Raw genomic sequence first — 12730 nt, 5'->3', positions numbered from 1 at the left:
TTCTGTTGTTACCATTTTTAAACTACTCTCTTTAAAAAAAAAACTAACTTACATTCCATTCAGGAGGAAGCTGCTTGTTCTAATTTGTATTGCAAAGCCTATTTTTTTGTCCATGCTGAATTTTTAACCGCCTGATTCACGCTCTTATCTCCACCCAGCAGTGTGCATCCTCTAAGGATGTGTTGTTGTTGTTGTTGTTGCTTCAGTAACTTTCCAACATCCACATTGTTCTCTCTGTCTGGCTCAGGAGAAAATGGTCATTTAGCAACAAAAAAAACATTTGCCTCTTTTCTGACCATGGATTGTGCACTAAACAACTCCTAACGTTTAACATTTCCACTGCAAAACGGGAACAAGTAGCAAAATTGCCCTTTTTTCTGTTCGGCAGGCATGGCGAGTCACCCAACCGTCTCCCTCTCTGAGCTGGCAGATCACATCGAGCGCCTGAAGGCAAACGACAATCTCAAGTTCTCTCAAGAGTATGAGGTAGGAATGCTGATTATCTGTCCATGAAAATCTCTAACTAGGAAAATTTAATCACATCCTTATTTATCTTACACTGATCAACCCGCCTCTCTGTCATTCTCTACGTCTGATATTGCAGCTAAGTTGCATTATGATTCATTTTAACCGAAAGATAGGAGATAATGTCCACTGTCCCCTTCTACCAGAATCTTGTTATCTATACAAATATTAAATTGAAATTGCAACCTCAAAGCTAGTTTGCTTAGAGCCAACTGCTTATCAACTGGTATATCACGCGGGAAAATGCACAGGCAGACACGACTCCATGCGATATAGGAAGGGTTGTGCAGAAAGATGCTTCATGATTAGCTTTTTATCCACTTAAAAGGAAAGTTAAAAGGAAAAGCGCAAGATACAGACTTAACGATAACAACTTGAACTGTGCCACTAAATATAGCATAACATAGGAGCAGTAGAGAGAAAATCACAACTTACTGGCTCCGTGGCAAATACAGCTCGCATTACAATGAGCTCCACAGAGAGCTATTAAAGGAGTAAAAGTGTTTTCGTTTCTGTTTAGTCCAACGTCCTATGGGTGAAGAGGGGAAACACACGGCTCTAATTGGCTACCACAAGAGAGACAAAGCTCTGTGTGACAGAGATACGTACATAGAGGCGGACAAGGAGGCATTATGCAAAAAGCAGCAAAGCAAAGGCAGTTGGGAGAATAAAAAGCAGGGAGATGGTGAGGGAGAAGCCTGTGTAATTGTGGCACAAGTGGGAAACACTCTGTTGAGCCTCACGTTCTCTCTGCATGACTGTGTGCTTTGTTCAACTCGGAGCCTTAACGAGGAAGCGATAGAGATGGATGGTGGAGGAGGGAAAAGAGCGCAGAAATGATTGCAGCGTCATAATCAGTCACACATGATGTTGGGCAGCACGTATAAAAGGCACATACACACGCATGCACTTATCCCGTTTAACTCCACGGCCATTTTTTCCCCTGACCCAAACTATAATTATGTATCGTAAAATATTTTGAATTGCTAAATTGCTCTGGCTCTCTCCTCTTCTTCCCCTCATCCACTGACAGGCCCATAATGACCTCATGTCTGCCTTTTTCAGCTAACAGCAATGGTAATTTTGACTGTAATTACGCCCCAGGAACGACCCTTTTCAGTCCCAGATTATTTGATCACACGTTTATCATCTTTCACTGGTTTGATGTCAAGGATGGAAAGCCTCTAAATGAATGGCAGAAAATCTATGATCTCGTTTGAGGTCAATTATTTCACAATACTTGCAATTTGTGCTTTTTTTTATGATGGTAAAATGACAGCATAAGTGGGCCAACTTGTCTTTTAACATGGCCCGCTCGATCAAGACGCACAACTTTTCTTTTTTTTTTGCATTAACAATTGTAAAATCTATATTGTACAAAAATGACTTGAACATTATGGTCTCATACATTCAACCAGTCAACATTGTTGTTGTTAAATATCAATATAACAGTGCAAGTGTAGGATTATGACAAATTTAGACACATATCCATAGCAAATATGAAATATAATTTACCATTTCTTTTTGTGAATACTCCAGCTCTGTGCACCGTGTAAAAGGATCCCCTCTTGCTCTTGTTCTAAACCAATTCTTCTCTTTTCAGTCTGTGGACCCCGGGCAGCAGTTCACATGGGAGAACTCCAACTTGGAGGTGAACAAACCAAAGAACCGCTATGCTAACGTCATTGCCTACGACCACTCCAGGGTCATTCTCTCCAGCATTGAGGGTAAGTCATAATTCCAGTGTGTGGGTAAAGCTGATATGTATTCTGGGTACTTTCTGGTGGGCTGACCTGGTGAAAATAATAACTTATAATCAGTGCGTCAGCTCCTTAATATATGAGTAATTTGGGTTTATTGCCTTTTTCATGGTATAGGATTTTGCCTTTGGGTTAGCCTCAGAGAAATAACAGTGTGTTTATCTATTCTCCTTTTGTTACTGACATTGCTACATAGAAATGGATTTCACCCGAAAGCCCATTACCAATATGCATTGTATTTGATCTCTTTGTACAAAAAAATATATAACTCACAAGCCTTATGTTTAAAGATTAGTATGCGCATTTATCATATGGATTAGAGTGTATGGCCAGCATTGTGTCACAGTATACACATAAGCACATGCTTCCTGTCCCACTCGTGTGATCCATGAACAAGGGATTATTAATACTCCAAAGATGTCTTTAGTGGCCAGATATTGAACACAGTGTATCCATCCCAGCATCATGAAATGATCAGTATAGATGTTCGAGTGCACTTCCATTCTCATTCATAGCTCCCAAAAGTAATGCTTTTTCTCTCCCTGGCCTGGACTATTTAAATTTGGGATAATAATTTATTTTGGGACTAATACTGTGCTTTAATAATGATTGTGTTTTTAACAGTATTGAAAATGCGAAAGGTCTCTGGCCTACAATTAGAGTACATGTTAAAGCGCACTCACCCACCTCAGCTGGGAAAAACCTGAGGCAAAGAAACTGGCAGCTTTGCGGTGGAGAGCAAGGGAGAGTGGCAGTGGGAGGCCAAGCCCAAGCAGATGAGCCTTATCTGGGAAGAGCATGTGTGAGCAGCCCTTCCACCCCCGTCTGTCCTGGAGCCCTGTCTTTTCTTTGCTAACAAAATACATAGTATGCTTGAGCATGTTCAAATGTGCACATACACAAGTGTAGATTTGAAACACATCCATTGATATGCTCTCTCTTTCTCTTATACTCATGAGCGCACTTTCGGCGTCAGGCCAGTAAGGCCAGAGCAAGTCTGAAAATGTGTTTGTTTTATCAGCACAGTGGGTCTGCTCCAGTCTCCTGAAATAAAGTTATTGGACATTAAAGCTTTTATTGAAGCTGTCTTTAACGACTGAGATGGTTATACACATTTGCAGGAGCTCTTATTTTGTCTGTCTCCATCCTAATAAAAAGTCCATGTTTAAACACAGGGTACTATTCTTTACTTTACTTATAAAGAAAATGTGCGTGTGTTTGTGACATTGGATTTAAATCTGCATAAAAACATTTTCTTTTGTAAAAATGAGAATGCTGCTTTAGCCAGATTTCAAAAGTTTCAAATGATTTCAAAAGTGCTCAGGAACCAATTAAGAGTAATACACAGAGTGGCTACATATTACATAATCATCAGAAACAAAGGGCATGAGTGCACAAATGCACAAATACTAGTATATTAAAGACACAAAAGATACACAACTTTATTTACTTGCAAATAAGATAAGATAAGATAAGATATTCCTTTATTGTCCCACATGGGGAAATTTCATTGGTGCAACGCAGGTAGATCCAGAGGTAGATACAGAAGAACAGATCACTTATAGGAAGTCTGAAAAACACTTTCAGTAGAAGATCTCCTATAAATAAATAAAAACTCCCATAGACAAATAAATAAATAAATACCATTGCATGTGATCCCGACAGTAATTGCACATGAATATGTGTCACGACAGCACATAGATTGCACATGAATTTCACAGTAATTGCACATGAATTGCACATGAATTCCAACAGCAATTGCACATACGACAGAATTGCACATCAGTATTAGGTTAGGTCAGTATTGCGACGGGATAACGTGACGATCTCCGGGTAAGACGACTGTTCTCCGCAATTTCATGAGTTCCTCCTTTGTGGAAACGCGGTACGGCGCCGGCCGGGGGGCGGGGCCGGAGCCGGGGGGCGGGGCCGGAGCCGGAGCCGGGGGAGCCAAAACACATCGCCACGACACGACGAAAACACTCAATCCAGCCGAATAAAGTCAAAACAAGTTAATTTAAAGCGATTCCAATGCGTGTCCCGATCGTTCGTGAAGTTCCTCTTTCATATAAACGTGTATATAAACGTGTACCGACGACACGCCGTACTTTAGCGCGGCCGGAGGGCGCGGGGGGGAGGGGGGCTGGTGGGCTCGCTCGGAGCTAGCTCACGTCACAACAACACAACGAACGCAACGAAAAACGCTCAAATCCAGCCGAAAAAAGTCAAAAACAGTTGAATTAAAAAACTATTCCAGCGCGTGTCCCTATCGTACAGTAAAATAGAAAAAATATACTAACTATATTTACAAAATATAGGAGATAAAGCACAATAAGTGTGAGAAAGAAGAGAGAGCGCTTACACCGGGCTGCCAGCTGTACCAGCGCCTTATGACGTAAATAAATACATTAAAAAGTGGGATTTGAGTCCTTTTCCGACACCATAATCATGCATTTTATGGGTTTTACTGCCTAGTAATTAGGCCTTAACTTAAGCAGCAACTACTTAATTAATTATATAAAGTCCTCTTCAAAAGATATTTCAGATGACTCTCTGATGCTCGTTGCTATCCTAACTCTGGAATCTCCTTTTATAAAACACTTCCTGTGAGAGCCTTTCCTCCTGTTGAGATCCCACTGTATGTCAATGCCTTCAGAAAGCCCAGCAGCAGAAGCAGGTCACATACAAGCCCGTGTGCCATAGTGTAATCGTGAGCTGTGACTCAGTGAATTTGAGGATTATGGTATTAGGCTCTAGATGAGCAGGCCTGATCCTAAATCAAACACTGACACATAGGGCTCCTTGCATCACATCCACACAATGTCCTCCAGGACGAGCCGTGTCAGGCCTGTCCTACACACACAGACTGCCTTACAGCAGCATTGCCATTCAGCGCGACACATCCAAGAGCATACTCAGATTAGACCATGATCGTATTACCGTATATTCTAACCAAGACGGCTAAACAATGCAACAGGAATGAACGCCGGGACCCGTGAAAACATTCATCTTCGCTCTGTGACCTCAGATGATCCGCTTTATTACATCGACATAAACCAAAGAATAATCCATATAGATTGATTCATGTGAAATGGAAATTACACAAACTGTAAATCTTCATGTTCATTCGGTGCTGACAGTGATTTTCGTGCCGTGAAGCTTCCATTCCCGTTCTTACCACTCCTCATGGATCAACACATGATTTTATATTCACCTTGCTGACTGTTTGTCTTTATCCAATAGTAAAAGATATTTTTTCTCCTCAGGTGTCCCGGGCAGTGACTACATCAATTCTAACTATATTGATGGTTATCGCCGTCAAACTGCCTACATCGCCACTCAGGGCCCCCTCCCAGAAACATTCGGAGACTTCTGGAGGATGGTGTGGGAGCAGCACACAGCCAACATTATCATGATGACTAAGCTGGAAGAGAAATCCAGGGTAAGGCAGTGGGGAATGAGATAATGAAAAGGAGTTTTTGACAGGTAAGAAGGAGCAGAAAGCTACTAATAACAAATCTTGACCAAAAAGTTGGTGTAATCCCTCGTCCAGGAGTGTTCCATGGTAGTAAAAGATTTAAAGGTCCAAGATTCTTGGATCTGAGTCAAAATGCGTCCAAATGAGTATTTTTGAATACTAAACTAAAAATGCTATGAACTTTAATTTAAAGGTTTTCATACCATCAACCAATACGAAAGCATAACCTAGTAGTATCAACACTAGGAAGTGTTGTAAAATACACATGGTTTGTTGTGGTGGCAGTTTCTTTGAGCTTAAAGGTGCACTATGTAACTTAAATAGCAGAGAGTCCGGCCCACTTGTCTCCATGGAGATGCAATTGCTTTGCCTGGAAAGTACACAATATGGCATTAAACGTATCTATCGCTATGGAGATAAGCTGGTGACGGTTACTGGTCATTTCAGACCAGATAATTTGAGCAATAAAACACCTGTAATTGACTAAATGTAAGATAGATCAATATAATGCCATATTGTGGAACATTCCGGGAGGAACGTAAGCGACACATATACCAGATAATGTACAGAGTGCACCTTTAACAATTAGTTTGCACTTCACTGTATAGCAGCAATGTGTATTTTATTGCACTATGAACTAAAACATCAGAACTAGCAAGAAGGGTCAAGTTGAGTTTCATGACAAAATCCCTTTTCTCCTGACTTTATATAGCAGGATAATGAAGTGAAAGAGCCAGAATTTAAAAACAGAATTGCAAGAGTATATACGACAGGACCAGATATGTGGGAGGACAGCGTCAGTCAAGCTCAGTGTTCCAGGACAGGAGACAATTCAACCCCCAAATGTGTGGGACATTATTAAAAATGTGTCACTGAGTTAGCAGTAATTGCGGAATAGCATGCAGCTGACCAGAACAGACCACAGTAAGATAGAGGCTAAGAGGGATTACAGGGAAATCTGGACTATGTAATGAATTAGAAAATAATTTGGCTTTAAGGCATGTCTGTTGTTAACAGAATACACGCTCAAGTAGAGATTCACTGTAATGAGAAAGTCATGTTGGAATAAAATGAACAAGAATGGCTTGAGGTGTGAATCATGATTAAGTCCTTACCAATTATGTCCAAAGCCTCCCTGTGAAATTATCCCTTCCTCCTCTCTGGGCTCCTTTTTCCTATTAACTGTCTTGTGCTAAAACTCTTCTTCCTTTTCAACTTTTTCCAACTGTCTCTGTTGTGTCTGTTTGACCCTCAGATGCCCTCTTATTTCTTCTCTAAGGCAAGACCTCTCTTTCTCTAACCCCTTTTCAAATGCACCTTTTATGGGTTTATGTCTCTATTCAGTGACCCTTTTTACTGTTCTTCTTGTTTTGTTTCTGTACTAAAGCCTGTGAAATGTACGAGAATGCTAATATGTCTTCAGCTCACCACGATGCACTCACAGTAGTCTGCTCCCAAAAGGACATTTTGTAACCACTGTTTCTCAGAAAAATACCACATTAGTGTCAACAATATGCATGGTCACGCTTGTCCATAGACAGTTATTGTGTAAACACTTTAAGTGCATTGTGTAAGCCATGATACAAGGAAAACCAGCCCTAAATGTTTAATTGCTATTTGTGCTGTTTATCTTTGAAATTGAAAGTTAATAGCTGTCCGTTTAGTAGTATATGAATACAACACAAATCATAGTTTTTTCATGAGTAACAAATTTATAGCATATTGGACTGAAAAATAATGTTTTAAGACCTTTTATAATGCATTAACAACACAGATGATCACATATTGTCCCACTCTGGGAACCTTGTCAACATATTTCCTTTTAGCCCCAATCAAATAACACAAGTGCAGTGCCACCGTTTATCGACGTCCTGTATAGTTTTCACACCAGAAATTTACTGCACTGTAAAAATGTTTAGCCTCAGGCAGTGGGAAGGCCCCCTACGTGGACAACCATTTTTGTCCCCACAGTGTCTCAAGGTCTGCAAGGAAAACAACAGTCGAAAAGCTGTAATTACAGCCTAAAAGTCCCAGGCCAAAACGCATAATCCCCAGTCTGGAGCAGTGGAATGCAGAGCAAGCTGAGCTGAGCTCCCAGCCGTCTTTGATGTTGGGACTGGAGGGATCAGCACATAACATTTGGTTTGGCCTGATTCTGCCCCCTTTTCCATCCTCTGGGAATGTTCCCCTCTCGCTTTTGTGGTCTCCAAAGAACTACAAATATGACTGTCTAGAACAGGGAAATTTGAGTTGTTTTAGAGTTTGGTAATGCTGGGAATTGGTGAGCCAAAAGGCTATAGGGATTTGTGACATTGGTATGCAGGCACTGCTGCATCAAATTCATGTCCGTGAACTATGGCTTTGACTCCTCCAGGGCTATTACTAGAAGTTGATTAGAGCCCACCCACTGTTTTAAAACCACATGATCACACATTTCAAAATACAGAATCACCTTGTTCCACTTCACATGTATTTTAATGCTCTTTTATCATGGGCGTTTTGACAGTCTTCTCTTCAACATTATCTCCAGTAGTCTCATCTCAAGTACTCTTCTTTCTCCTGAAGGTGAAGTGTGACCAGTACTGGCCGACCAGAGGCACAGAGACCTACGGCCTGATCCAGGTCACTCTGCTGGACACAGTGGAGCTGGCCACATACTCCGTTAAGACTTTTGCTCTCTACAAGGTAAATGTAGCGGATATACGTGAGCGTTGCTCAAATATTTATACTTTCTATGGCTTACCAAGAGCCAACAATGACTACATGACTCTCTGCACCTAATGCTTTCAAAATAGTCTGTATAACACAGTTTTTTATTTTAGTGTTCGCTGATCAATACCTTTGCATGTAAATAAAAATAAGTAGCAAATGAGAGACATGAGAGGAGCAGTCCACTGTGTGTTATAGATGTTTTTTTTCACACAGAACTATTAAATATTTAAATGGAAGCAAGAAAAAATAGTCATATCCTTCATGTCAGCTATAGTTACCATAAAGCTACCATGTTTCATTACGATCAATACACCGCTGCAATGAAATGTACTGCATTTGCTTATGTTATACTCACTTAAATAGACAAGTGAAAAAACAATACCCAGTAACATAAACGCCACTGCTTTACTTTAGGGCACAATGTGACAGTCTGCTTTGCCCTTTACCGTTGTATCATTTCAATATATCATCTTGTGTCACACTCACACTCTGACCACATAAAGAGGTACATCTGTTACAAATGCAGTTATCAAAATACATCTGCTTTGTGCAGACTGATAAGATAAGCCTTTATTTGTCCCACAATGGGGAAATTTTAATGTTGCAACACAGAGTAGGTATAGACGTATAATAATAAAAATGATAAGTTGATGGTCAAGCCAAACGTCAGAAATTGATAACATGACTGTTGATATTTCTGTATTTGAGAAACTGTGAATTCTGAATGATCCCTGAGAGGCAAATATGCATATAATAAGCATTTAGCAACTTTTCTTTGGCAAGCTAACTAAGTGGATGTACATTTTGTGGTACATCCAGTTAGTTCTGGTATTTTAAAAGGACTGAAATACAAATTATAAAAATGAAATCATACCTAAATAAAGGAAAAAACACAAAGGTTCAAATTGTTAAATACTAACAACATAAAGCTTAAATACTGTACATACTGTATATACTGATAGTGGGCAGAGGAACCAAAACAAGTAAAAGTACTGTTACACTGTCAAATATTATTATATCAAATATTGTTGTCAAATATTCAAGTATGAGTAAAAGTTTGGAGCCTGTAAACTACTTTGAAAAGTAGCTTTTCTCTAAAAAGTTACTCCTGTCTCCTTCAGAGTGGCTCCAACGAGAAACGCGAGGTGCGTCATTTCCAGTTTACAGCTTGGCCTGACCATGGGGTGCCCGAACACCCAACGCCCTTTTTGGCCTTTCTGCGCCGGATCAAAGCCTGCAATCCTCCGGATGCTGGGCCTATGGTTGTTCATTGCAGGTATGCGTGTATTTGCATGACAAATGTATGATCACCAAGTGAGAAAATGTTGTTCCTAACAAAAATTCTAAAATGTTGACTTCACGAAGACTCCACTTATGTTCAATTATGGGTTTTACTTGGCAGCGTGAAATTATCTTTTATTTTAAATCATACATACAAGCTTGAACTGAAATGAGATTGAGGTGTGATTTTGCAAACCACAAGTCTCTCTCTGGCCAAAACACATATTACTTCTTTCTAACAACACCAGCAACAAAACTGGCCCTTTTTCCATAAGTAGCTTTTAATGTTGACTATTTACCATTTGAGCTACTGCTGGATCGGAGTTCACAAGTTGATATTCAAATAAGCTCTGTGTCTGAGCAGCGGGAGGCTTCTGGGAACGTATCATTATGGACTTGGCATATTCTGGACTTAGTTTCAGTGTTGCAATGAATGTGCTTATTGCACTTAACATTAGACAGGAGAGAGGCCATAAAAGACGGGCGATTACTGCATTCATGACCTTCGTGGATGGGTCCAGTCAGAGGTGGAAGAAGTTTGAAAATGTGCACTCAAATTAAAGTAGAGATTTAGAGTAGCGGCCACATTACCATTTGTCCTACTACTAAGAAAAGCATTTGTTTTAAATGGCCACAAAAGAGACTGAAGGAGCGTCAAGTATAATCTCCCAAAAAAGGTTATAAAGGAATATTTCTGCTCTTTTGTGGTTCAATCCATTGAATCTCAACCAAGACATTCACTGGCACATTTTTAGCACATTTTGCAGCTACATTGTGAAATTATGTTTTTTCTTGACCTTATCAAGACTATCTTTTGTCAATCACACTGAGATACTCAATATTGTTATCAGTTGATTATTAAAAACGTGTCTTGTGTCCTGGCAGTGCTGGAGTGGGCCGCACCGGTTGCTTCATTGTCATTGACGCCATGACAGAGAGGATCAAGCACGAGAAGACCATGGACATCTACGGTCATGTGACTCTGATGCGATCCCAGAGGAACTACATGGTGCAGACAGAGGACCAGTACATTTTCATCCATGACGCGCTGCTGGAGGCGGTAACCTGTGGCAACACCGAGGTCCCGGCCCGAAACCTCTACTCCTACATTCAGAGGCTGACGCAGATCGAGCCTGGGGAGAACGTCACCGGCATGGAGGTCGAGTTTAAGGTGAGAGTGAATCTGCTTTTGAGAAAACCTTCCAAGACATAAGATTGAAGATTGAAAACGTCTCTATGAGTTTCACTGGTGGTGCAGTGGATGAGAGAGTTGCACATGTGTGGCCGGTTCGATCCCAGCTCTCGACATTTGCAGACTGTCTATACCCCCTCTCTCCCCCTTTCACCTCACGACTGTCCTGTCAAATAAATCCTTCAGGCAGAAAAAAACATGAAAAAGAAAATGACTCTATATGTGGGTTATTGTACAATCCATCATACATAACTTGTTATCTGCATTAAGCATTAATCTAACTTTAATATCAGAAAATCCCTAGACGCGGCTGTCTTCTATTTATTAATACTAGCAGCAGGGCGAGGCAATTCATACAGAAAGTAATATAAAGTGCTTTACAGATGCATTCAAATCTAAATACAGACGGATAAAAACATGCTTGATCATTTTAAAGTTCAGGAAGACATTTCCAGATTTTAACACCGATTTCTCATGTTTAGTCCTGACTCTGGCACCAGCAGGTCCCTGAGGTCCTCAGAGTCCGAGATGTTCATATGGCACTAACAGATCCTAGATGTACTTTGGTGCTAGGCCATGGAGAGACTTGTATAGAAGCAGAGCTGCTTTAAAGTTTGATCTCTGAACAACAATAGTAGGGCTAGTAATAACAATAGCAGATTTGAGAGGGAGCAGTCACAGTATTTGATATAATGATAATAGTTTGTAGTTTTAATAGTAAACTTTTTTTTTGGCTTAAATGCTAAATTGAAAGTGCTTGGATACAAATAACTTCATAGTGCTTCTGGTTTAAAAGTATAAATTCCGTAAAAGAAGGAGCTATTAAAAGTTCTATATGTTTCAGTTTCTTAACCCCGATATTTACCCCCAGTTCAGTTCACAAAGCATACGTTTCCCTGGGCACACTTTAAATAATTACTTCACGCATGCAGGTATACATCAAACGCAGGTGGCTTACATATTTCCCTGACAGGGCTTGTGTCTGCTCAGTCTCAACGGGGGCAGAGTAAACACTACAGCACCCCATCCTGTTCGCTGCGGTCCTAATGCCGCCACAGACTCACAATGAACCCTGAGCTTGCCTTTGCCCTGCCTTATTTTGATGTCCCACTCAAAGCATGACGGAAGCGGACTAATATAGGTTTGGAAACTGAACTGTGTTGGAAGCAAGAATTACAATTGTTAATCCTAGATGTCTGATTGAACTGGTGAACTGGTGGTTACAGTGGGATTTTCCAGCCACGGGCCATCGGTAAGAAAACAGCCGTTCTGATTCTCCCACAGCGCTCCGGTAGCTGCGCTGGGCCCGTATGGAGACGGCATTGTTCCCCGTCTTTCTGTGGTTTCCCCCTCCCCCCGTTCAATCCCTCGCTCTTTTAAGTTATGTCATCCATTGGTCCGAGAAGCAAACGCGTCTGCTTTTGTGCACGTAGACCCCTTTCTTTTTTTTTATGTGTGTGTTCAAGTTTTGTTTTTCTCGTTTGGATCATCTGAAGTTCAGATCGGAGTCCAGAGACAGTGTGGGGCCTTGTGGTTTCCTGGTACCCCAACTTCTGATTTTCTCCTTCGTCCTCTCGTTGGTCTTAATATATGCCCTCCTCCCACTCGTAACCACTGGCTCGGCCCCCCCTTGTTGCCCCTCAGTTGTTTATTCAATTGAAGTTGTCTGGCTAAATGTCCTAAGGCCTGTCAGTCACTGTAGCCTGATTTTCTGATTGTAAATCATCCGCCACGCCAGAAGAAAACCAAACCATGTGCTTAACGCATTGCAAAATAGTCCTT

The 12730-nt window shown here is 40.9% G+C and overlaps 1 protein-coding gene across 22 annotated transcripts in view; it reads left to right on the top strand.

Annotated features, from left to right (window-relative positions):
* The window catches only part of ptprdb (protein tyrosine phosphatase receptor type Db), a 177274-nt gene that overhangs the window by 159555 nt on the left and 4989 nt on the right, over positions 1-12730 (top strand). For 13 of the 22 annotated variants that reach the window (XM_072462654.1, XM_072462650.1, XM_072462651.1 and 10 more), the window contains 7 exons: positions 389-486; positions 2129-2252; positions 5552-5727; positions 7019-7042; positions 8329-8448; positions 9597-9751; positions 10642-10927. In XM_072462654.1, coding sequence (XP_072318755.1) covers positions 389-486; positions 2129-2252; positions 5552-5727; positions 7019-7042; positions 8329-8448; positions 9597-9751; positions 10642-10927 — 983 coding nt within the window. The remainder of the gene's footprint in view (positions 1-388; positions 487-2128; positions 2253-5551; positions 5728-7018; positions 7043-8328; positions 8449-9596; positions 9752-10641; positions 10928-12730) is intronic. The other 9 variants (XM_072462653.1, XM_072462659.1, XM_072462657.1 and 6 more) reach the window with 1 other exon arrangement.

This window comes from Eucyclogobius newberryi, unplaced genomic scaffold (assembly GCF_026437365.1).
Source record: "Eucyclogobius newberryi isolate DKJ021-1_F unplaced genomic scaffold, fEucNew1.0.hap1 SCAF_4, whole genome shotgun sequence".
Lineage (NCBI taxonomy): Eukaryota > Metazoa > Chordata > Actinopteri > Gobiiformes > Gobiidae > Eucyclogobius > Eucyclogobius newberryi.
Note: the sequence above shows the minus strand (reverse complement) of the source record. Positions and strands in the feature narration are given on the sequence as shown.